At 43.9% G+C, this 26784-nt stretch overlaps 1 protein-coding gene across 1 annotated transcript in view; it reads left to right on the top strand.

Annotated features, from left to right (window-relative positions):
* Window positions 1-5931: 5931 nt before the first annotated feature.
* LOC128307317 (protein scalloped) overlaps window positions 5932-26784 on the top strand; it is a 38416-nt gene continuing 17563 nt past the window's right edge. The window contains exons 1-4 of the mRNA XM_053045085.1: window positions 5932-5998; window positions 12490-12827; window positions 23717-23859; window positions 24658-24796. Coding sequence (XP_052901045.1) covers window positions 12764-12827; window positions 23717-23859; window positions 24658-24796 — 346 coding nt within the window. The 5' untranslated portion in view covers window positions 5932-5998; window positions 12490-12763. The remainder of the gene's footprint in view (window positions 5999-12489; window positions 12828-23716; window positions 23860-24657; window positions 24797-26784) is intronic.

The raw sequence follows: 26784 nt of genomic DNA, 5'->3' as shown, positions 1-26784 counted from the left end.
AAACGTCACGTACAGGTTATTGTATATTTCAAGAATAATAAATGCTCCATTTGCTTTAGAGACTTGTCTTTTTTGTGAGAATGTTTAGACTTTTAAAAAAATCCAGAGAATCTGGAGAATTGCAAATCTGAACAACGTCACGTGCATCTTCATAAGTGGTAGAAGAATTAATTCTAACGTCCGATGTAACGGGGTCTAGTGTCTACGTCCCAGAATTGACGGAGCCCGCTTAAGAAGAGCCTGATGCTCAGTAGGACATTAGCACCGTAACCATTGAAGGCAGGCCAACCGCATTGTACTGTCGATTCACGTGTGCAGCTGTCATCTACTTAAGGGTGATCACACACTCACACACACACACATTGTGTTATTCTTAATCGACCATTTAATCGATTTCCTATCGGTGGTAGCCAGCAGCTACCAGATAAGTGACGGCATGCAGCAATGTGTGTGCATGCGTGATGGAGCCGCGTCAGTTGGCAGCAACCCTATCAACGGTAGCGGTCGCGATACACAATCAAACCGATCCGCGATCAACGTTCCCCAAACGACTGTTTGTATAGTTGTATGCATGAGTGTGTGTGTGTGTGTGTGTGTGCGCTCATCTCTCCACAAGAGATGAGAGCTGCGAGATGCGAACCCAAATTTCCCCTCTCCGATTCCCCGTTCACCATCGACGCATCAAAATGAAACAAAATGAAAGAAGAACAACAAAAAAACACACACATCCAACTTCATCTTCAAGTGGATGCGGCTCTCTCTTTCGCTCGCTCTCTCACGCTCTGTATTTTACGTGTGCGATCTCTCCGATCGGAACCGATGCACCTCCATCGTTCTGCGCACTGTTAGCTCATCGTATTCTATCCGCTTAGGTTTCCCCCACACTCTCACACACACACACACCCCATCCAGCATCAGTTTAAAACTTTACACACTGGCTGGCGCACCTAAACGCCGTCGCACACAAATATGAATAAGTATAAATTTATACAAACGACCGGTTAGTCGATCGCGCCCCGTGAATGGATGGGGCGAAGGGTTGCGAAGCGGGGCGTGTGGCGAGCGTGGAGTTCAGGATGGGGTGAGTTTTTTTTTTCCTTCTATTTTTGAAACAGGTTTTTGCGCTCACGCGCAGCTTTGCGACCGTGTGAGTGCACTTCTTCGATTTCGGTTCGGAAAACAGTGTACCCTCCCCTCATCCCCCCCATCCCCCCCCGTAAGATGGAAGCAACGATTACAGTGGAGGTACGGGCGGGAAAGGGACCAGAAGGAGAAGTTATTGAAGGGGATGAGGGGTGGGAGAAACGTGAGAGGGGGGAGGGGAACAGGGGGCACGATACTTTATTTTATATACGAAAAACCGTGATTTTGGTTTTACAAACGTCATGGATGCGCTCCGGCGCAAAGATGCTGCGCGTAATGCTTTCCTTTCTTTTATGGCCCGTTTTGCCGTTGCTTGTGTTCTTTTTAGTTAATTTAATTGTTTTCTTGCTGTTTTCCAATGGCGCACAGCCCACAGATGTTAGATCGCATCTGATAATCGTTAACATAGTGCGTGTGCACGAGTGAGAAGGAAAATTACTTTACGTTTAATTATCCTTCACCACTGTCTCCATCTTGCTGCGGTAAAAAAAACACGATAATTAAATGGCTTTAAATAATATTACTGTGTACATACATAACAAAACACGCACACACACACAGCCACACACGATACAATACACATTGTAAATCTGAAACGATCTCACTCTCTTTTTTATCTTCGATTGTCTCGATGCTTCGCGGGGTTGTACATCGTACACCGTAGACGAGTGAAGGGGTTTATTTTTATTTCCAAATGTTTCCACACAATCACGTCTGTACGCACACAGCCACGCGTACCAACACCCTGGAGCGTTCTAGCGCAGACGACTCAAGCGTTCATCCTATTTGCTGACCCCATCCCCCCCCCACCCCCCCCGTCCCTCCCTCCTTCCCTCTCTTTCTTACCGTTCCCTTCGATTCGCTTCGCTTTCTTGTCTTCTCTTCATCTCTTTCTACTGTACCTTTTATTGGTAACATCTTCACACTGCAGCATCCTTTTCCTCGTGTGTTCGAGTGCTTTAACTTGGTTTTTTTTTTTTTTATCCCCAATGCTTTTATCTCCCTTTTACACTGTGATGCTTTCTTGCCAGACGCCAGCTCTACTGGTCCTTCTCTTTCTTACTCCTTCTTTCTCTTCTTTTTCTCTCTCGATCAATTTGCCTCTCTCTCTCTCTCTACACACAGCACAGCTTCCGTGCGAAGTAGTTTAACCACCATCATCCCCAAAGCCCATCCGTTTCCAGGGTTCGGGAAGCGAACTTTTGGACACTTTAATTTAATCTAATTTAATCTGACCCTCTTCTGTTGAAAATTAATTTCGTCGAAACATTCATAAAACTGAAACATCCCATTCTCCCTTGTCGTACCGTTTCCTTGCTCTTTCGGTGTTTGTTTGTTGTTTTATTTGCTCTTGTTGCTTGCCTCCCTTTCATCATCACCCACACCCCAACCTGGTGTCCCTTTCCCATTGTGTGCGGCATATAGTCAATCATTTATCACCCCGGCTCGAAAAAAAAAAACAAGCGAAATGAGCAAAAGTTATAGCGCAAATCGAGCCCCGTCGAAGAACGGCTTGACGGCGAAAGTCGGATGGAGGGGTTGGATTAATCGGGAGTAGAACATTAAATGAAAAGTCACGGCGTGATGCAGTGAGCGTGAATGAGAAGGCCAACAAGTCGGGCACCGTCCGAAATGGGTTGCTAAATAATTCTTCATCTCCCGTCGACGGTGTCGGCGTCGCCGCATGGCTTGGCCTCACTACGGCGATGACGATTGCGGCTCGCAGAACCCATCCACATCTCACCCACCATCCATCTTCGCGGGCACCAAGAAGTCATTAGTGTTGGTGTCGTGGTTTTTTTTTTTGTTGGCGGATGACGTGAAGATGTTGCATTTCGTCGTTCCAGTGGCGCTTCTGCAGCCCTGCCGCTAGTCCATTACGAAGGATTGCTTTGCTACCGTACGTGCCCCGGATGGTGCATCTTGCTGTCCCTCGGTTTTGTTCTGATTCTCGACAATCCGTCGGGAGCGTAATTGCAGACGGGTGCAGCATCCCGAGCAAATTGAATTGGCAGTCTGTGCGCGGGCTTCTTCACCGGCAGCACCAGCAACGTGTGCGAGAAACAGCTGAGGATGAGTGTACGATCGACGGCGTTGAGTGACTATGAGCTCCCCCCCCCCCCCCCTTTCAGTCGATGATTAACCACAAAATTCGCGGAACATTACGTCGATGGCGAACAGAAAGAGCTGTTTAAATATAGGCCTGCACCACCGTCTTGCACCGAGGGCTTTGATTGGCTTGCAGTTTCTAGGAGGGGAGGGCCAAGGGTGTAAACGTAACGTAATGAAATTGAGAAAAGGCAACATCGTCAAAGAATAAAAAAAAAACAAACGCATGCGAGACGATAATAACTGCTTAAAAGAATAATCCCTACACGATGTAACACCTCGATTCTTATGTAAAGTAGACGAACAAACGACGAAGGCTGCGGCAAGATAGATAACAAATCGAACAGCTTACTTCGCGTGTTTTAGCTGACAGAGTGCAGAGTTCCTTTACTGTTTTTTTTTTATAATTGTATTAGTTTGCACCCCGGGGTAATTGGTACGGTATTAATGCGCTCGCAGCAGCCGTTCGCTTTCGGGACCCCTTGTCGTGACGGTGCAGACTGCAGCGCTTCACCCATACACGAGCGCGGTCCACCGTGTTGAGTTTCATAGCGACTCTATCGCTTTATTGTCATTGTCGTCATGTTTCACTCCGTTCGTTCTATCTGCTGCTCGCCCTTCCAAACCTACCTTTGTTTTCCGACCGTCGGTGAAGGGTTTTACATCAATAAAACCGTCTCGTTGTCTCGGGGGGTCTCAGTTGACGCTTGCTCCGGTGACGATTGCACGCTTTGGGTCGGTCGTACTTACTGCGAAAAGTGCGTACCGAGGGTCAGTGCTCATAAATTTGTTTCACTAAGGCTGATTTTGAATTTATAGCTGTAGGATTTTCTGTTAAAACGATGTGTTTCTATTTGACTTAGACAGTCAGGAAGGTCCATCATATCTGACCGATCTGAATTGCAATTATTATTTATTTGGTTTATTTGATTTAATTGTTTCTTTGCTAAATTGTTGCTTCATTTCGTGTGATTATGAAGTTTTAAATGAATAATTTTAAGTTTAATAACTGATTGCAGTGCTCACGGACACCTCTGAGACATGGACCATAGACATAGATCATCAATCAATGCATCAGCGCTATCAATTGCTAAACCCTGCCTATTACGGTATTCGGTGCTGATGTAGTTGCCCCACAATGATCATTTATCCAATTAACCGACTCACACTCGCACACACGCTTCTTAGTGCAATCGGTACGTCGCTTTATCAATTAAATCTTTAGCGTGATAAGAACGAGTTCAACTCCCCGACATTATGCGCTTGAAACGGCCAGACTCTCGAGCGTGGGGATATATGCAAGATGATGTCAAGGAAGAGAGAGAGAAACAAAATGAGAAAAGATCATTGTTTTGGGTTTTTGTAAAGATCCACAAATGGAAATCAATAGAATGTTTTCCATCTTGAATCATCCCCCCCCCCTCCCCCACGCATTTAGGGAAAAGGGCGATAAATGTTACTCTCCTTTTTTTTTCCTCTGTTGTATCATTCACTCTCTCACACGCCCACAATGTCTGTCATGTGTGTTTTGTGTAATAAAATAATAATACCCTCGTTTAGCGGTGTTTTGTTTTAATGGTCATCGTACAACCATCAGTCAAGTGCGCGCTCTACGCCACCCCTTTCTTCCCCTCTCTCTCTCCCACCCTCCCACTCTCCATCTCTCTCACACTCATTCTTTCTCTTTCTATCTCTATCTCCTGCACACCACCACAAACTCCGTGATAGGATCGCTCTCCCGACCGCTACTCTCGCTGCCCTTAAGCACCCCTTTTATTGTAAGAGCACTGAGTGTCACCGTGTGTGCGTACTTGCGTCGCACTGTACAGGCTTTAAGTCACCCGATTCTACGTTTGTGCCGGTTTTATTTTGTCTTGCTGCTTCTTTACACACCCGTGGTCTTTGCACATTTATTGTTGTACCGTTTTCGGCTGTCGTCACTCTCGTTACGTTCCTTTTTCGTTGTTGCTTCTCTCATTCATTTCATCCCTCTCTCTCGCTCTGTCTCTCTCGAGCCCGCCAAGGGTAGTATTTTTTTTAAAAAGGGAAACCATCAATCGAAGGGGTTAAAACCGGTAGCAACTCATCGGAAAAACCCCGATCACCCATTGCGCTCGGGAAAATCGGGAAAAGTGACACACACACACACACTCCCCAGCTTTCAACCCTCCCAAACACCCCGTTGTTTCCGTGCCCAGCAGAACCCACGTCTAGCGCATTTGCTCCCGAGCCTTTCTGGACGGTTCTAATGCGCGGCTCCATCACCTGTGAGTGTGTACGTGTGTGTGTGTGTGTGTGAATATGCTGAGTGATGGAAAATGTTTCCCACTGTACTGTATTGTATTTTTCTCTCCTAGCGGTGTTGTGTATGCGTGTGTGGTTTCTTTTCTTTGTCACACTACCACGCATCGTCCAGCGTAGCGTTCTCTTCTGTGTCTACGCTTACTCTTTTTCGCACCCCCTGGTAGCCCACGCACACACAGCCGTTCCGGTAACGGTATAACGAACGCGTAACGAAATGAGTGACCCGCGCGCGCGGAAGGGCCGAGCACTCATTCACTCACCGTGCGGTAGAGCGCCGTGCCGCGTGTGCGCCGTGTCTCGGAGTCGTATGCGAGCTGTTGCGTTCGCTTCCCGCTTAGTTGCGTTTTGAGTGTTGTGCTTGGAGCGTGTCGGTGCGTTCGTCTTACCAAAAAAGCGTGTTCACTGTCGCTTGTGTTTCTTCGGGCAGTTTTTTTCTGTTACGGTGTGTGTTTACTCGGGTGCGACGGAACGCCACTCCTGCCCTTCCGTCGTTTCTGCTTCTCTCCCCCTCCCCTCATCCATAGTGACCGTGTCTAGCAGAAAACACCTTTTCTCTTTTCTTTCGACACCCCACCAACCCACCCCCGGGTCAACTCTTTAAACAACGCAATGCTGCGGAAGAAGAACATGTAGAAGAGATCAATTAAAGAGCATCCCCAAAAATTGAACAACGATAACATAGACGAGAGAGAGAGAGCGCGAGATAGAGAGAGAAAGAGTAGCAAAAACATCAACAACGCCAAACGGCGAAACAAACAATCAAACGAACAAACGCAAATCGAGTTTTTCGTATCGTTATGATTGATTGTATTGTTGTGTATTACACGCGTGCGTGCACGTGTGGGTATATGTGTGTGTGTGTGGGACTGTTTGTGTGCTGTCTTGCTAATGGCGCGCCGAATACATCTTTGTAAAGCGCCAGTTCTATTGAATAACAGCATTTAGAGAGCACTAATGGTTGCATCTTGTTGCGAACTGTGCTAATTAAAACAGCGAAAGAGCGGGAGAGGGTGTGTGAGTGTGAAGGAGTGTGTGTGTGTGTGTGTACAAGAAGGAGAGAAACGAATATCTAATGATAGGTAGCAAAAAGAGAGAATTATCAAGTAAAAAAAACAACAAGGATTCGTAAGGATGAGGCGAGAAAGACAACGAAAAATAATACACAACTCGGATTTGATGCGTTTCTCCTGTCGCTGGTCGAAAATTAGGCAAATTAATTTCATTTCTTTTTAGCTCGCAGTGTGCTTGCGTGTTTATTTATATGTGTATGTGTTTGGTAGCTCGTTACGCCTTCGCCGGACAGTGATGGGCACCGCAAGCGAGCGAGGAGGAAAATAAAAGACATTAATTTCCATTTGACATCAAGAAAAATTGCTCTTTGAATTTTCTTAGCTGAACCACTTGTCTGTTGGGGATGCGCGCTGCTCTTGTTGTTTATGTTTCAATATGTATGTGTGTGTTTTGCTTCAAGCGTTTATGTTCTATGGGCAAATGTGTGAGGTTTAGCGTATTTTTACGAAAAAGTAGAATTAGTGGTAAAATATTATCACTTTGACACCTCTGTTTACCAACACTTTACAGATACGTCATAATACCAACACATATTCAAATGCAACGTACGCAGTTGCGTGTGTTCACAAGAACTGATGATACAGGTTTTTGGTGGGGTTAAAATTAGTTTTAAAACATCCCCAAAATTTACCCTCAGTTGAGTTGTGTGTTGAAGTTAATATTTCACTATATGTGAATGTTGGCAAATAATCAATAAAAAGTAATGGTAAATAAAATATTTAAAATAGTAAATGTAATCCACTGGAAAGATTCGTCCTTTCCTGACATTACCATCAAAATGGTCTTACTGACCGGTTTACCAATGCATACATACATGAGCAAACGCAACTTTTGCCACCTGAGCGTCACGCTTAATTGCAGCGAAAGGGGATGAGAGAAATAGAGGGTGAGCTGATCAGGAGCCCAACACACCACCGCCTCACACAAAGCTTATGCAGAAAGTAAAGAACTCAAAGTCACCATTTTGGCTTTGTTGTGAGAAGTTGAGCAAACCGAGAAGTCAGGACAGGATTTGTGGTTTATTCAGGAAACGTTGAAAAGGAAGATCGTGTTAGAGTTGGATCGTTCTAGATTAAGCGGTTCAATTAATTACGCATGCACACACACACACTGTCTAGCCGCACACACGAACATATCAAAAGGGGCGAACAGATAAGCTGCGAAGCAAAGGTTCAACTCTCGAACGCATTGAAATAACCAACAAAATAGAACGAGAGAGAGAGAGCGAGAGATATATTGAAAGAGCACTACACGATCGTTCATATAATCCACCACATCTAGATAGAGTATTAGTCCGAAAGGTAAAGTGATCCGCGAAGCGAGATGGGAAATAAAATGGTAGGACAAAACAAAAAAAAGCTGGTGATGTCCCGCTACGTTGGACATGGCCGCTTGCACCACCGGGTGGAAAGAACTTCTGTCGATGATATAAAGGGATAAAAGGAGAGAAAGCTCACCTGAAGGTGAGAGAGAAAACAAAAGGAAAAGTAAAGGATAGAGCTAAAACTTGTTTAGACCACTCGAATCGAGTCGATATTGTTAAACACCACGTAGACTTCGGCTTTGTTAGAATGAGGTGCAAGGCAGTAGAGAGCAAAAGCGTATCGTATTGCGTGTGTGATGATTGAGCGTTTGCTGCGTTGCGTAAAAGTTGGAAGAAAACAGTTGTCCGTAAAAGCGGCATTTTGTTTGGTAAAGGAACGAATTTTGGCACCGCCGTCGCTTTAACGCTGCTTAACGGTGCGTCGGCCATGCTAAAGCAGCTTCGTAGCTGTTTATCGTGTTGCTAAGCCGATCTTTTTTGTTATGCGCCAACGTTGGTTGCGGTTAAGAATACAGTGCTCTTTCACTCTATCGCGAGGTAAAGTGTGTGGCTTTTAGGCCTTTTTTCCCTCGTTTGGGCTACTTTTTGACCCGGGTGACAAACCAACAGAGCGAGATCGCACGCATACAAATAGACAGCGTAGATGGAAAAGGTAGAAAAATCGGTGAAAAAAGGAAGATAGGAGTCAAAGAAGAAACGATGTGGTGAAAGGATCTCGAGACACGATATTTTGTTGTTTTTTCCGCTCATGTTGCTCTCTATTCCGTAACTCAATACACGCTCAGATACGCAGATCGCTTTTCTCTGCGTGCGTGTGTGTGTGTGTGTGTGTTTGTTTGTGGGGATGTGTGTATACATGAGTTCTTTTCATTTTCTCTCTTTTCCACCCTGATTTGCTCTGCTTCTGCTTTTTCTTCTTATTTGCGAAAAACCCCTTTTTATGGTTATAGATTTGTGTCGTAAAAGTTGTTCGGTTAGGTGATGGGAGCGTGTTGAAGGGTGGTGCGAGGGAGGGAGTGTAAGGTGTGCAGATGTAGGGACAGGAAAATATAAATAAAAAAACAAACGTTTGCTCTTTAGCGCCAGTGTGTGACCCCACCGCACCTAACCCCTATCTTGTACGAGTACGTTAAGAGTGAACGCGTGCGCGAGCGCATCTGTATACGGGTATCTATGTGTGTGTGTGTGTGTGTGCATATGTTTAGTGCCGTTCAATTCAAAGCAAATGAATCGTGGATCGGATTGAAATCGGAAAATGGGCGAAACGAACATCACCACCACCATACAACTACCATCCAATCACCAACCAACCCCATAAGAGAGGGGGGTGAACAGCAACCCCGCTCTAGTGTGTGTGTGTGTGGGGTGGGGTGCCTGCGTGTGGCAAAGAGAGGGTGGTTAAAACCGGTTAAGTGTGCGCAAGAAGACCCTTCTTTCCCTGTTTCTGTTGCGTTTGTTCGGTCTCCTTCCTCTCCCGTACCAAACGAGCTTACCCCCAAACGAGCGTACCCAGCAGAGTTTTGCTTGGGTATTATGAAATCTCGATCGGTGCACAGGGGTGCGCACAAGAACACCACACGATCATCACTCAGTCGCTCACACACTGGCTGCGTTTGTGCGTGCTCTCACCTTTCCTTTTCTAACAGGAAGCGAGAGCGAGAGCGCATACTCACACACACACACTCTTATGTTACGTATCCCGGCGGCGGCAATCAACCAGATGAAACAACAACCACAGGAATAGAGCAAATACGAGGAAGAAGCAAACACGCCAAACTTATCGACACTCAATCTCGCATCTCCTTCTATCAACCGCGTGTGGTTTCCCGATCAATGCAACAACAACAACATGAGAAATAAACACAGTGTGTAAATGCGCAGTGTAATTGGGTTGATGTGTGTGCGTGTGTGATTGTTGTGTTATTATGCGCCTAGTGTTTGAGATTGTATTTCATCTCCCGAATTGAGTACGTGTGTGTTATAAAAATTGTATTGTGCGCTACATTGAGTGGCAGCATCTCGCAAAACACACACACAAAGGTAACGCAAGGAAAGGGTGACCTTAAACGGTGTGTCATCGGTTACCTGCAACGCACACAATTACTTCTCCCCTCCGCTTTTCCGTACGCTTTATGTGCGTCATCGGATAAAGAGAGAAAGAGGTAGCGCGAATGAGAGAGAAAGGGCGAGGGCGCGAGCGAGAAAGAGAGCGCCGAATGTGAGAGAAAGAATGTAAAGCAAGGGGGAATGTAAAGAATGTTGAACAAAAATTCCTCACCTATGCGAAATACTGCGCACCGTGAGCGACGCACTCACATTCCGATCGCTAGCTCAACGAGCGTGTGCGTTGCGCCGTGCACAATACAAGCAAACAATCAGACAAAAAAAACCCACCCCTTGCGGTGTATAAGATGGAATGAGTGACTAGCGCGAAGCCGCTCTGACCACCTGCCTTTTTAGACCGTGGTGGAAAACGGGGCACTCGCGTTAAAGAACGTTTTTCGATGAGTCAGCCCTACCACTCAAAGGCTTTCGGGTAACACAAAACACACAGCCATTTTTTTTATTATACACGTGTGTATGAGGATGGATTATTGTATTATATATTTAAAAAATATATATATTTTTTAAATCAATCCGATTAATCTGATCGAATAGAAACTGGTATTCGGTTACCGTTTACTTGATGGGAAATAATAAATCAATGTGGCAATACTTTGATGTGCCTGTTCTGTTCTGATGTGCACCCCTGTGTAATATGCTGCACACAAATAGAACATGCGTTTCTTGTGCATTTAACTCAATTCCGGCGAATGTTTCATTCATGAAAAGCTCACTGAAATTTTCTCACTCGCTCACTCTTTTTGTCGTGTTTATTGCCGTTTTTCTTCAATTGGAAAACTTGAATAACAGCTAAAAGGAAAGGGGAAGTTTGGTAGTAAAGGGAGGGAGCGTGTGTGAGTTGAAAACAAACAAAATTTTTTTTTTTTGTAATAAAAGCGTTTCGTATGATATTTTTTTTCTCAAAAAATGTCTATCTTTACGTTTTTTTTGTCGTTTAAAACGTCTATTCGTTGTGCTACAGTTTCACACGTTTATTTGACAACCTTATTTTGGTGATTTAACTGTTCCTTTATGTATTAAATAATGTTTTCTTTTCTTGCTTAATGTTTGTGCACACAGAAAATAGTGCGACACATAAACCGTGTCTCCGATGCCAGTTGGTGATCGAATGCATCAGCTTATCAGCTATCAAATGTTGTGAGAAAAAGAAGAAATCTCAAAATAAACAAACAATTGTTAAACTAGTCAGTGCGGTTTTTCGAGGGGTTTGGTGACACAGTAAAGCGATATCCATTTCCCTTCCATTGTGGGGGCATTGCGATAAGTGTGAGAGATTATCCGAATGTGTGCGTGTGCGTATTGTTTTTCCTCCGGCGCGCGTGTGTGCATTTACTGCTGATAACAGACACACACACACAAACACGTGAAACGCGCAGTGTAAAACGAAGCAAAACAGAAGCGAAAAACGTACAAAAAACGACGGCTATCGGCGGAAAAGCGTTTTTCCTTGCAAGAAGAAACAGCGTCAAGGTCAGGGAAAATCGTACGTGCGTATCCAGCGGGCGAAGATAGGGGTGTAGTGTGTTTTACGCACACATATACATAGCAGCGAAAGCGTAATTGTAGGACAAACAAGCGCTTCACCGCACACAACCATCAACAAGCTTCGCCATCCAGTGGGGCAGAATAAATGTTAATTTTTGGAGGTAATTCGTTTTTCTTAGTTGGACAACTACACACGTAACGCATGAGTGGAATAAATTTAATAGAAAAATTAAGGTTTATGCATTAGATTTTGTCTGTGTGTGTGTGTGTTGTTTTTTTTTGCAAATGCATTTTCCTGCATGAATTAATGTGTGCAATATTTTGTTTGTTTCATATAATTATTTTTAGTAGTGTTGCGTTTTGTTCCATTGCCATCAGTTTGCGTTCCGATTGCTGTATATACAAACAGCACAAAATAAGTTTTGATTCATTTTATCAACAAAAATAATGTGTCATGTAAAACAAAATCGCAAAAAGATGTGTATTTTTTGTACGTGTGGTTTTTCTCGTCGAACGCACCCTTTTATTGGGCGATCCGTTTTCGTTATCTAAATTTAAAAAAAAATCGCATAATATGATTCTGTCTATCACCATTATCAGCTTTACTTTTCCTATGTTTCTTCGATTGCATGATGCTTCGCATTATTGGCTACATACAACCCTCCCCCTCTAGTCGCCCTTCCATGCCACACATTTCTCGGAACGATCCGTTTAAATTTGCATAGAAAGTTATCTTCCCCATACACACCCGCACGCGGTTCATTTGTAGTGTTCATGCACAGCATCACGGCGCGCGTCGATGAATGTGAATGTTTGAGTGTGCACATGACTAGTGTTTTGTTTGTTTGTTTCCGCCCCGCGTCCCCCTAATCAACCCCCACCATTTATCACACTTATCAGCAGTATGCGTTATGCGGCTTCTTCAACAGGAAATCGTCCTTTCTTAATGTGTGTTAGTGCTGTAGTGTATAACGCCCCCGGGCAAACCTCTCGTAACTGCCTGCGTGAGAGGCACCGACGTGCAGCTTGGTAGTGACAAATAAAGTTAGTGCTTACTTTCTTAAGTGTTGTTGCTGTTGCGTGAGAACACAGATTAAAAGGGGTTGTGTAGAAAGAGTGAGACACAGTAAAAGGCTACTCTCTCTGTACCACGGTCGGTCTGGCTCGCTTTTCGGTGAATTTGTGCAAACACACACGCCTTGCATGAAGATAGAACACGAAGCGGACGACTGTAAGCTGCTCCAGTATAAGCGACAACTTTATTTAGGTAAAAACTTTTATTTTTTAGGGTTTATTTTCATTATTGGTGGTGGTTGAATGTACATGCAGAAGAGGGCACGAACATAATTGGGTTGTAACAATGATTTTTAAATTCTGGGTCACCAACTCCTAGATCAAGAGTGTCAAGAGTAAAGAGTTGCAGAAGATAATATGTTATATAAACGATTAATTTAACATAAAGAGATAAAGATTTTCAAAAGATTTTTGATATCTGAAGATACCTCGATCTATAAAAAATTGTTACAAATTCTTCGATCTCCGATGCCTAATGAATATCTGAAGATTTGTCGATCTATAAAGATTCTTGAGTTTATGATGAGATTTATGAGTTAACTCTCAAGAGTCAACTCACGAAAGATCCAAGGGCCAACAAAGTTTCTCAAAAGATCTTTAATGTCTGAAGATACATCGATCTATATAGATCTATGAATCGCTTAAGATTGTTCGATCTCGGAGGATTCAGGAATATCTGAAGATTCTTCGATCTCTTAAATCTCTGAAGAGTGTTTGATGTCTTAATATTCATGAATTTTGTTTTGTTTTGGGGATTAAGATAGTTTTGATTCCAACATCTTTGAATTAAGGCTCTAAAAAATTTTATATCTCTAAAGCCTAATGAGTCTTTGAAGGTTTTTGAATGTCCATAGAATCATTATATACATATATATTTTTATTTTTTTTATTTCTTTCGAAGTATTCTTTTTTTTCAGCAAGCTAAGATTTTTTGAATATTTTTCGCGTAGAAAAATTACACTCACATTCTCTAAGTACCTTCTTGAGATATTAGTGTAACGTCGGAGATTGAGCGTTATTCACTTATTTTAAAGATCCAAACAACTAATTGAAATTATCATAGACATCACCATGATGTCTTGGAACTTCCATTTAGGTGGATTCTGTATCAATGGAATTTACACATGATATTAGAGTGATATGAGTCATTTAAATCACTATCTATCAAATATAAAATCGAACGAATTGGATATATTAAAATTGTTTTTATTAGAAGGAAGTTTCCAACGCGCCGTGTACAACAGTGCAAACTTCAGTTAACGATGTATGATTCATTCTCCAATCGCCAATGTCCAAAATGCGTGACTCAAAGAGAGCAAACAACAACACCCCGTATATCGAAACAGTGCAAGAAAAGCACAGTAGTTTTTCGGTTAAATGTTGCCTTGCAGTCACCTTTCCCACCTGAACACTAACGAACCTCGCTAGCCTCTCGATGGCTCGGGGACAAGAGAAAACGGGGGTGAGGGTGTTGTTATGTTTTATGAGTCACAGACGCATTCTGTGGTAAAAGCGGTAAGGTAAAATCCCAGTTCCTTGTCCCGATCGTATGGAACTGCGTCATCATCATCATCATCATCATCATCGTTTGCTGCTGTGCCTGTTCGTTCTCTTCCGTGCCGTCCGTGCGTTGGCCGTGGTGACTGTCTTTCTTTCTTTACGCGTGAGTGTGTTTGTGTGCGTACGGGGCCAAAGAGACGGTTCGAGGTTCCGATTTTGGGGTGGTGCGTCTTGACCTCAAAAACCACTTCACTCACCGTTGTTCAGATAAGTTTGTTGTTGACACAGTGAAAGAGAGAGTGCTGTAGATGGCCAGAAGCATAAAGGAACTTTTATTCAGAAATAGTGTGTGAGAGAGAGAGAGAAAGGGAGAGATAGGACAGATAAGCCTGGCAACAAGTGCGTGCGTATAGTTTGGATGATGGTGGAAGGTTTGTAAATGTAACGCAACGTGACCGAGCAGTACACGGTTGTTTGTCATCTTCGGAAGATCCCGCCATAACCACGAACGCAAAAGTCAAACAGGCAGCATGATTGGGTCTCTCAGTCTCTATCATGTTTTACATCATTGCGTACCTGTTCTGTTTTTGTTTGCTGCTGTTCCTATTATTTGTTTTATGTCCATTTTCAACCCCTCTCGCCCGGAAGCCTTCAAGCCACCTTCGGTGAAGTGAATCTTGAGCGTTACCTCCCTCACCGGTACGCGATATCTTCGCGCTGTTATTCTTGCCCATCTTCCACCAATACGAAACAATACAACACCGCACCGGCCAGGACACACTCAGCGCCAGAATTTGAAATTCAAATTTTTAAAACTCGCTATTAATTTCCGAGGAAACACCACCTACCCAACCTTTATGCTGGTTAGGCTTTCATCTGTTGCGTAGTATGCTGCTCCGTACGTGCGGTGGGGAGATACATTTTTATTTGCGAGAATATCCCACCACCATGAACTTTATGGTGGAATTGAAGATGATATTTCGTGGAATAGATTGTGCCCCGGAATAAATCTTTGCATGGTTTCGATTGGCTCTTTGGTTGGTTCCCGGAAGGTAGAAGCATCAACAGTCAGCACACATCAGTGTAGCTCCGGGCAAGTAAAATTTGCTCTTCACATCCGGTGTTGCTATGTGCTATAACAAGAGCAACAAGGAGTGCTCAGATATTGGACATTGGAGAAACTAGAATATTAAACTGAGATTCGTAAAATTTTCTCCCGAAACCCAATTCCCAATAACGTTCTGAGGACCTCCTCAAGAAATGTCTAACAACTTTGTCTTTGTTTGACGTCCAGACCTCAAGAATTGTTCAGAAATGCCTGATATAAAAGGGATCTTCATGAAGTTGTTCATTAATCATTAATGAATGATTTTGGAGTAGAATAGCACAAAATTCTTGAGAATTAACTAATATCTGGTTTCAATTCCGCGCTCTTTGTCTATTGCTTGAGAAATGCCATCCTTAAGGATTAAGGATTTCAAATAATTGAGGCCGGAAGACGACTACCCAATACCTAAAGCATAGAACTTTAGAGATTTCTGATAAAAGATGCGCCATAAAGTATCTACAGTGTCTACTGAGTGTATTCTATCATTACATCACAGCTCTACTACCCAAAAATTCTTAGCACCCCCAAGACATTTGCCATTCAACTGGAAAAATACGGAAAATGTATACAAAATGTTACAGATCAACGGTCAAAGGAATTGAATTGAAGGTAAACTTTGGTGATGTCTTGAAGAAAACACCAACCATTTACCTTTTTCCAAGGCAATCCCTCTTGCTAGAATAAACTTTGACACAACCTTTACACAACGCCTGTTCGGTGACAGCAACTGATGGCAAACTTATCATCACACCGAGTTACTTCCGGCCTTATTGCCTTCCCTGCTCTCCAATACACAACTTCCGTCCGTCTGCAAAGTTGCGCTGGCGAACCAGGGCCGATTCTGCCGTTTTCGGTTGATGGGTTCGCTGGTCGGGGAAGGTGGGCGAGATACGATGGCCGTAATGTGATAGCGACGAGACACCCGGCGAGCCCTCATTAGAGCGGCAAGCGAAACGACGCGCCAAATGAACCATGAACGACGTGTTGCCAGGTAGTTCCAGGACGGTTCCGAGTGCACCGTGTACCGAGCGATGGGTAGTTGTAAGATATGCTTTACCATTCCATTTCGTCTACCAAGCTAGCCGATCTTGCTTTTATTTCGCTGTTAAACTGCAGGTCAAAATGGCATCCACTTGTTGCTGCTCCGTGTGCAGGGACGTCGGCTCGGCGCATTAGAAGTCAAACATTTTGCCCTTCTATGTTGGCGCTTGGGGTGAGGGGATGGGAGGAGGGGGAGGGGGGGGGGGTTGGGTGGTTCCATTGTCATAACAGCTTACACCCGGTGCATGTAATCGATGTCGCGCAGGCACACGATGGCGCCCGGTTTCGCGTTTGAAAGGAAGCACATCTTCTGCCTGTGCCGCATGTGTGTGCTCTGTGTGTGGAAGTTCTGACTGCACGGCAAAGAGCTGCTATTTTTTTTTTTTATGTTGGTCTCATCACCATCCACCGGTTGCGTAGGTGACAACATCACAATCGCCAAAAGGGTAAAGAAAAGAAGGGTGAAATAATATTTTGCCCAGGGGGTCGTACGAATCTGACGGCGTGTGCAATAATGGGACGTACGGTGTCCCACCCTACATTTCCGCCCATATTATGTCTTGCTTTGCACGCGAACATTACACATAACGGTTGGGTGGTGATGGAGGGATTGAGACGGTGCAGGTGGGAAGGTGGTAAACACCCTATGCTCCCGGTGGAGAACATGGTAGAAACGAAGGGGAAACATAAGGAGGTTGTGCTTAGTATGCAAACTGCATCTCAATCGCTTTCGTCGTCGTTGTCGTCGTCGTTCGGTCCCCTTTTGTGCATAGCCAAGCAAAGCAACAATAACACACACACAAAAAAAAAATCCGCCTGCCGTTCCAATGAACCGTCAAATGATTCAACTTGATCGGAAGAAATAAAGTGACAAAATGGTGACCGAAAGGGGTTGCACCGGACGAAGGGGGTAGTTGTCGGAAGATGTCACTGGCCTTTTTTTCCCTGGCGTTCTTCCGGGTTTGTGCATCCCTCGGGTTCGGTTTCAGGTCTTAAAGTTCGTGTGGGTGGTGGATGCGACACTGCGTTTTGCATAATGCCGTACAAACACACACGCCCCACACCCACACATAGAAGACTCTCTCTCTCTTTCTTTGATGTCGGTTAGGTTACGCGCCGTGTTGATGAGAAAAAGGTTCGTGAACTTCATGGTTAGAAGGGCATGGTAATAGCTATAGACGGTCCGTGTGCCGTGCGACCGTAGGGATGGACAGGCAGCAATTTCGGTGTCGCGACGGATACACATATTAAGCAGCTCGGCTTCCATTGTGCTGTGTTTCGATCTGTCTGGTGTATTTGGTTTATTTATTGGTTATTATTTGCATTTGCATCATCAAGCATTCGTTTCGTGCTAGAGCTCCCTTTTGCAGATTCCTTCATCTTTTACGAGATGTTGAGGGGTAGAAAGATGATACATATATCTTCTACAATTTTGACAACTTCTACAAAAATTGACATCAATCGAATAAGGAAGTTACATCCTAACCAGCAAGCTGTTATAGCTCAAGCAGTTTAAGGCTTAAGCTCGGTTTTTTTTCTTCTCGTAAACAATATTATACATCCAGAAATTCTAGTTCATTCAGAAAACTGTTTTTAGTAACGAGTTTACCGTTTTAGAACCACTTTTACTAAATTGACAACATTTCTGTCAATTTTTTTTTAAGTTAAAACATAATCTAGTCGTAAACAATACCATATAATAATAACATTGATATTAATAAGCGACACTATTAAGAATTGGGAAGGAATTAGGATTAAAAAAAAAATTAATTTGGTGGGAATTAAATTGGGGTAGTCTATTGTGATCCTGCCGTACCGATCAAGGTTTGAGTTATTTTTTTAATCATTGTTTGTAGTATTTTTTTTCTACTTGTTTTTTATTTATTGACCCAGAATAACTATTCCTTTTACGTGTGATAATAGTATTTAAAGGGTTTGTTGTTTTTATTAAGATTTTTGTTTTCGGTGGGACTGATTCGAAATAGTATACTCTCTGCTCTGCTATCGATCTGCCAGCGTATTGAACGATCTTCATGGATATTATTTACCTTTACCTGCTAGCATTTAACTCGCTTCCAGCATACTAATTTATCACTAAGTGTGTAAAGTGGAGCACAACAACATTAAAAACCCCTCGCGACTTCTAGCGCCGCTGCGTTTGCGTTCTCAAATGTCGCGGTGCGTACGCCTTGACGACGATACGCTAGCCACCAGTTTCGCCCGGAGATCCGTTTCAGATGTTGCTTCTCGTGACTGATCCACACCACCCTCCCCGTTACTACCTCGTGGCACCGAGTGGGACTTTTGCAAGGCGGAGGAGAACGCATTTTATTCGCGTTTGTGTGTTTGCTGTTTTCTTATTGCTGTTACTTGTGCGCGCATACACTAATCACAATCTTCTAGTGTACAGCATTCGAAGCACACACACACGCAGACGTTCACTTTTGCACCTGGTGTGTGTTGGGTGTGTGGTGGGGAGAATGAAAGGTGATCCGCGTCTCGACTGGTGGCAATTGGAGCGAACGAATGAAGGCCAGCTGTGCAAAGCTGTCTCACAACCCACCCACCCCACCCACTCTCTCCAACCCCCCTCGTGGCCCACCCTTCTTCTAACACTCGGTTGCGGTTTCACGTGGACCAATGTGTGAATGGGGTGAAGTGTTTGGGGGAGGTGCAGGAGGGTGGGAAGGTTTGATGAGTTAGGGGCGACAGAGGGTGTGAGTTATTAAGTTAGCTAGATTGCATGTGCTTTTGTATGTCCTCTGTGTGTATTTGTGCATTTGACAGCTCGAGGTCAATCTGAGCTTTAAAGCGACAGTTTCTCTCTTAAGCAACAATAAAGAAAAAAAATACTGCAAACGCAAGAAAAATAAATCAAAAACAACAACAAAACAGTATACCGCACAATCCCTTCCAATCGATTCTAATCGAAGCGTGGTACAAATCACAATCTACTTTGTGTGCTATACTAATTCTTTTAATATAGTAGCTTAGAATTCACATAGAATCACATAGAAATTTGTGAAAAAATTCCCCACCCCTAATATAATAAAATAATATAAAAAAACCCACCCCTGCTTAAACACAACCCCCACCTTTAGACGACGTTTACAGCATAACAATAATAGTTGTTACATCCTGGCGCGTACATCAATGTAATTGTTCTTAATTCTTAAGCGAAAAGGATAATATCCTTCCCTACCGAACATCGGTTTACTGCTGGCCAGGTCATAAACTAACCAAATTAGGGCGAAACAACAAGGCAACATTATGAATGCCGGCTATGGTTGGCTTACAAAATGGCACCATTTCACGCAGTGCGTCCTGTTATTATGCTTTGGTTATCGCGAATGCGAACACCGTCCTTGCGTATGCTCTTTCCCTTATGTTTTGTTTCAACGAAGATGTACGCTTGGTAGTGCTTAACTGTGACACTAAATTCCACAGCGACTGTTGAAGTTCGCGTGCGCTTGTGATAAAAGCAGCAGAATTTTGTTTGTATTTTTCACCCCCTCTGTCTCGTTCTAGCTTTTTTTTACTTTTTCTTTCTCTTTCTCTTTCTTTTTCCATCTCTCTCTTGTATAAACAACCGCATCCCCCTTTTGAATGGTGTGGAAGTGTTTGTTTTGTGTCCTTTTCTTAAGGATATGTCACTGTTTCTCTAGAGTGTTTTTCACTGTTTGTGTGGGTTTTCCGGTTTTTATTGTTCTCCGTTCGCTTGAAAGAGTGAAACGCTGGATGATAACTTAAAGCAAGCGGAAAAGAGACAGAGAGTGCGAGCGGGAAAAATCCATTAAATGAAAATAACTTAACGTCGACACATAAAATTTACTGCGCTTAACTTTTCGCCTCGAACGCGTTGAGTTTTGCTTCGATTCTAAAATGGTTTAGGGGTGGCAGCCAAGGGGGTTGTTGTCCCACCCCCTGGAAAAGGGTGGCAAGGTGGATCCAACTCTTGCCCGCAGTGTGACTGCGGTATGCAGGACAATATTATGCTAGTTTTAAGTACCTTCTATAAGAAAATGGAGTGTTGGAGTTGTATAACTTATATAAATAATATAAAATACGGTAATAAAAAATAGATAAAATTTTTTTAAATTAATTAAATCAATACTGCAATTTAAGCATGTGTGAACGAGCAACAATAAAAGTATGCTGTCAATCGACTAAAAAACATTAAACTGTCGCTGTGTTGACGTAACGGCAAAATAGAAACTGAATCTTTCGTTATGGAACTGCACACACACACCCTTGAAGTCGTACCGTGTATCCATTTGGCCTTCGTGGACGAACGGTTTCGATGAAAAACTCGAAACCCAGTCCGTGTGTGTTCCGTGCAAAATGCAAGCCACCCTCTTTCTGAGATGCGTCGAAATCGTTCGATTTTCTTCAATGGAGACGCACGGTGTTTGGATGTTTAAGGGAAGGGGGGGTGGGGTGAGGATGTTAAGGGGAGTTGGCTTGGGGTAGGAATTTTGCCCAGAAAGAAATGCCAGCAGCATCCATGCATACCTTACGCATCGCAACCCTCTACCTCTGTCCCATATTCCCGTCTTCCTCCTCATTTGGCATTAATCACCCATCCTACTCCGTACTTGTGTTAATGTGCCTGCCTCTCTGTAATTGCGAGCGAAGACAGTGCGCAGATCGCCACTAGCGGTACGCTGGTTAATTTCCATGATACGGTAAGCGGTGTTAATCCCCACTGCACCCCATCCCTTGCTGCGCAGCTCTTTAGTTACAGCTGAGTTGCAGCTGAGTTGCAGCTGAGTGGCCGCTTTATGCTTCACGGCATCCATGCAATTGCTCTACATTAATTTCTTCCATCCTGCCCGCACCCTTTCACGCCCTTCCATGCGCCTTCCTTCGCTGCATGCAGGTGGTGTGCATCTCAATGTCTCGTTATCATTGTGCGTACGGCTGTGCTCCGGTTGTTCGTGGACCGAAAGCCACCGTGAAGCAGAAGACGAAACATTAATCAATCACGCACAATTGAGATCAAACAAATATTGTTCGAGCCAACAACCATCAACCCCCCCCCCCCGCCCCCCCCCACCACCATGCGTGTGATGGTCCGTGTGTGTGCTTGATGTGCGCGTGATGTGTCAGACGCCATCGTATGGGCGCCCATTAGTGTGGATTTTGTTTTTATTATATCAAAATAGTGGATTACATTTTTTGTGTTTTAGCTATCGGTGAGTCTAGCTATTGTTGTTGCTGTTATAAGCACATTGGGAGGAAACTGCGAGGAGAAAGTTTAATCTTGTTGTGTGTTTCGTTAATAGTGGTGGATTGCCCTTGCCCTTCAACGCAGGGAATAAAATGAAACTTGCTATTCGAATTTCCCAAAAAGACTCGAAATGAACGAAGCTAATGTTTATAATTTTATATTTTTGATTTTCGATTGAGTATAAAACGTTGAGCTCTTTCAAGCAAAAGGTGCAGGGTTACTCAATACAATGGAACACTGATTTTCCGGGTGCTATTCATCCGCCCGTCGGATGATCCATGCTGCTTGTAAATGATAATTCTAATAGGCGATTGAGCACGGATGATCGGTAGTGTTGGGTAATTCAAATTCCGATTCATGAATCTGAATGAATCTTAGAACGGAATGAATGAATCTGAATCTCAGGGACAGGGGAACCCTGTTAAATCTCTAGGAATCTCGATCTTTTTTTTCTGTCAATCTTTTGAGAATCGACTCACGATTTGAATGACTCCTCGTTAAAGATTCATATGTATGACTCTTCGCAAAAGATTATCATGTAGCCATGTTGACATTCCTTTCAAAGTTTCAACAATTTTTTGGGTTCACGAATAATTCACTCATCATTCAATCGGATCACGGATAATCGAAGTTATTTTTTTATTTATGTCATCCAATTAATTATTTATGATCGTCGTGTGAATAAGCATGCTACATTTATTTATTATTTTAATTATTATTCATCTAATGCATGTAGTAACGCACGATACTTTATATTAAAACTTACTTACTAACCATCTATTGTACTTTCAATTCTTTTCTGTATGGTGTTTATTTTTATAAGCGACCAAATCGCTGTCCCTGCCACTGTACTGCGCCACGATTGAATATTGAAAAACAAAAGAGAAATCCCGAATGCGATTGTTAACAGTGCGCTACCGGCTGCACGCGCACTCGAGCAGGGACCAACGGCCAACGTAATGTGCCTTCGCCCAGCAATGCTCCGGATTGTTCATTCGTCGCCTCACCCTGGGGTGATGGTAAAGCTCTAAGGGTGTGTGCTTTTTTCACTGTCCTCAGTTGCTACAGTAAAGCAAAACCATTCCACTTTGCTTGTGGCCCGCATATGGGCGTTAATGTACGTGAACGTGGAGGGGTTGCACGATAAAAGGGACGTGCAGCAGCAGCAGCAGCACTGAAGGATACCCGGTGCAGCTGTCGTCACACGGATCAGTGATCCTACTGGTACCGGATGTGGCATGTTATGGTCCCTATCTTACTCTCTTTCTCTCTCTCTCTCTCCCTATCACACACATGCATAGCTTGTAAAGGTGTGCAGTAGTATGTAGGACACCCCTCGGTGTATCCTTACGCACGCGTCACTCTCCTTCTCCGTTTTCCATTATTCCACTCCCTGACGGTTCAAAACCGGACCTGCATAAGCAGGCCGGGGCTGCTAGGGTGGAATGTCCTCACGGATATGCAGTTTGCTCGCTGCGACGAATTCCAACGGCATGGATCTAATTATTTCCGTACAGCAGGATGCGTGTGTCGGGGTTTCTGGGGTGGAAAGAAAAAATAATAAATAGGAAAAAAGGCATTCAGCAGTGTAAAGAGAAAATACATGCACCACGAAACGTTTCATTTCCTCTCGTTAATAAATGCATAACGTTCCGACCCCTTCGGTTGTTGGAATTCCTCCCATGGTCGGCCGAGTTGCGCTGCTGGAGAGATCAAATAAGGGAAGGAATACTCAAACAGCTCAAACGGGGAAAGTAGCAACTAACCCATGGCGTTGCATCCGCCGGATCGGTTCCTGTCGGTGATGAAGTCCTTTTTCTTCCGATGGGTGTCGCCGTCACGGATTCAAACTCGCTCGCTCGCTGTGCAGCGTGGAATGCAATGCCACACCGTTAATAAGCGTGCGTTTCCATTCCCGGTCACGTTTGTGTGGATTTATAAGAATTTTTTTATGAGAAAAAGTTTGTGTTTCTTCGGGGGTTTTAAACGCATTTACGCCATACTGAAATATTGAGAGCATTAAATCCCAAACAGGACGCGTGTAGAGAGATCTAAGACAGTATTGAATAGTTTCCGCTCGTCTTTGAGGCATTTATGCTGCGCGTGCGATAGAATACAACCCGCAGGTTGTCGTCCGCAACCTCATTTTTAAACCAATAGACTAATGATATCCCCTTTTGTATATTCTTCGTTTCACCCACAGATAGTGGACTGGGAGCCAGCACCATTACGGCAAGGTGGACACAGATGGGTCCAGGACCAACGGCCGGTTCGTTGGTCCCGGACGACACCAACGGTTCCGGCGTGGACGGTGGCAAGCATTTGGACGTCGGCGACATGAGCGATGTAAGTATCGTAATGCCTACGCCTAAATATATGCAATCCGCGCTACAAAACAGAAGCGATAATAATATTTTAATCAGTGCAAACCATTAACACACTGTTTTTTTTTTATTCTCCTTGGTTCTTTTTTTTTCAGGACGTAAGTGTAACACGTGACATCTATTAGAAGCAAAAGGCATCATCAGTCATCTTCGCACAATTTAGACCAAATTCAGATTCAGAAATTGAAAGATTTCAAAATGATTGTATCTCAGAATTCCTTAGACAGATAGTCCTCGCATATTAAAGTTATAGAGTTCATCTCTCCAGTTATAGAAGTTGATGTCATCTAATAACGGAACTCGTCTAATTATAATGCATATAGAATTTTGAAGGTATAGTGTAGACCTTGAATTTTAAGGATTAATTGTTCAGGCTTCTGTCGGAGCTGCAGACGCCTAAAAGTATGTAATATATTAGTCAGCCTTATCACACTGTTAAGAACTTTAGATTTGTTTGGGAATACCTCCCCTATTTATTCAAATGTATTCGTGTTGGAACGCTGCAAACATAACCTGGCGAAAATGCTCTTAAGGAATTAAGGCTCTCTGCAATGTGTGTTTGATGATGACTGATGAAGGCTACCAAACAAAAACAGACTCATATCATCTTACAAATGGAGAACTGACTCACACCATTTTCTTTTCCATAACAACCCTTCCTTCCTGCCGGGTTCCCTACCACCAACTCTCTGTCACTTTCTCTTTTTGTTTTCCTCCTGTTTCTAACTCTTTAACTCCCCACCGATCACGATTGTGTTAGGACGAACAGGATCTGTCGTCGGCGGATGCCGAGGGCGTTTGGAGTCCGGACATTGAACAGAGCTTCCAGGAGGCACTAGCCATCTACCCGCCGTGCGGTCGCCGAAAAATCATTCTCTCCGAGGAAGGCAAAATGTATGGTAAGTAAGCAGCCACCAGCCACATTCATCATGCATGTTTCTGCATCAACATACCTGGGTCGCCTATCTAGCGCGTGCCCTTAGTGGGTGGGCATTTATTGTATGCAGGTGGCACACAGGAAAAGACCTGCTAACGGGGCTGTTCGACGGTTATCTTATCGTACCCGGACCGGACGTGGAAGGTGAAGAAGACATGTAATGTGTGCCGTTTAGACGACCCGCTCAAACACACTACTTCGATGGTATCTGTGCGGTTGATTTTGGTTTGTTTTATACACTGGGCAGTCTTATCGATGGCAGTCCATATCTTGGCAGGGCTGGACACAATCGTCAAGCTTGCCACCCATAAGTTGATGAATCTAAAAGTTTTTTTTGTTGAGTCTGGCGACGCACAGTGTGTGTTGGGATGACATCATATCATATCAAAAGAGCAGTGGAAGCGTAATACATCTTTATTTCTGCTGCTCCACCCGATCGATTGGACGAACATTGGAGATGCATAAAAAAAGCTCGAATGACACTAGAGTGTCCAGCTAATATGAAAGGATTTTAACGAAGGGTCTGCTCGTACCGTAGAGCAGCTAATTATCGGTATCTCTCACAGATCACCTTGCCGGAGATGGGCGGGCATCTGGATTAATTCTCTCCCGGTTGTCGTTCTATTAACTCTACGCTTTTATCACTCCACCGGCGAGTGGTTTTGGTTTCATGTTGCTTCCGACGGTCCGCAAGCCTCGAGAGTCGCCACTCGAGTTATCGGCATTGGTTGTCCTCACGGTTCGTTGTCATGGCATTTAATTGAAGCCAAAGTGGTCGGTGCCGGACGGCGCAAAAGACAGTACGATGGCCGTTCCGACACGTGTCCGGTCGGAAGAAGGCGGACGAAGAGCTCAGGATGCCGGATCTCAGGCGTTTGCCTCACGATACCCCGATCGTGTAACACAGCGCAACAAACGATTACTCATCCATCGCACATCTCAAGTGGGTTTCAAGCTATCTCCTACCTTGGTTCAGTGCCTACCCCCCTGTGTTTTGTGGATCAACTCTCTCCACTTTCCCCGTTTCCCGCACGCGCCCCAAAATGGACGTTAGATGTACGCGGGGCTGTCTAGTTCGCTGCTGTTGTTTTTTGCAAACGTTCCCCATGTGTGTGTCTGTGCGCGTGCATGGAATCAAAAACTCGACACCCTTATTTCGAAGTGTGTTTCGGCACCGCACCTCGGCACGCTGATTCGATATCGGTCGCGCGTGCTCACCGCGCTCAAACAAAAGGTTCAAGTTCAAGACTATCGGGGTCTCCTCAGGAATGGGAAAACGTGCGCGCACGGCGTTGTCGACCTGTGTTGCGGAACGGTTCGCCCAGGTGGCTGGGGTGACTTGGACGCGGAGGGTATTTTATTTTTGTACCGGCTCGGCTGCACCCGATACTGCGCTGCATCATCACTCCATGGCGATCATCAGGCGATTTTGATTGGAGCAGTTTTGGTGACGTTGGTTGCCTTTGAAATGGTTTCAATATATGTATATCTAAGACATTAAACGCTTATAGTTACAACGAACCCTCTTCGGTGTTGAACTGAATGGATCTTTTGAAAAGAGTTAAGAAGAGTTATTCATGACAATAATCCATGAAGATCACTTCGATTTATGAGTCGATTCCCATAACATTCATAACTATTGAAAAAATTTGATGAATGTCTAACAGTTAGAACATCTCAAACTCCATTAACTTGAAAAGAATATCACGAATCAATCAATACCTTATAAAATTCTTGAAGAATTCTTCAAAGTTCCTACTTTCTACCTCCAAATTTGTTGTACTATGTTTCTACTAATTATTATACTATTCTGGGCTATAATTGCATGCTTGAATCTCTGAAGGTACATCAATCTCACTTCAGGTTCAGGTTCAAGGTTCAGAGATCAGAAAATATTGTGGAACACAAATGATCTCAAGCAACATGAGGTGAAGATCATACTTACGACTC

Source organism: Anopheles moucheti, chromosome X (genome assembly GCF_943734755.1).
Source record: "Anopheles moucheti chromosome X, idAnoMoucSN_F20_07, whole genome shotgun sequence".
Taxonomy (NCBI): domain Eukaryota; kingdom Metazoa; phylum Arthropoda; class Insecta; order Diptera; family Culicidae; genus Anopheles; species Anopheles moucheti.
The sequence above is the reverse complement of the archived record's forward strand: the minus strand, read 5'-3'. Positions and strand labels throughout refer to the sequence as shown.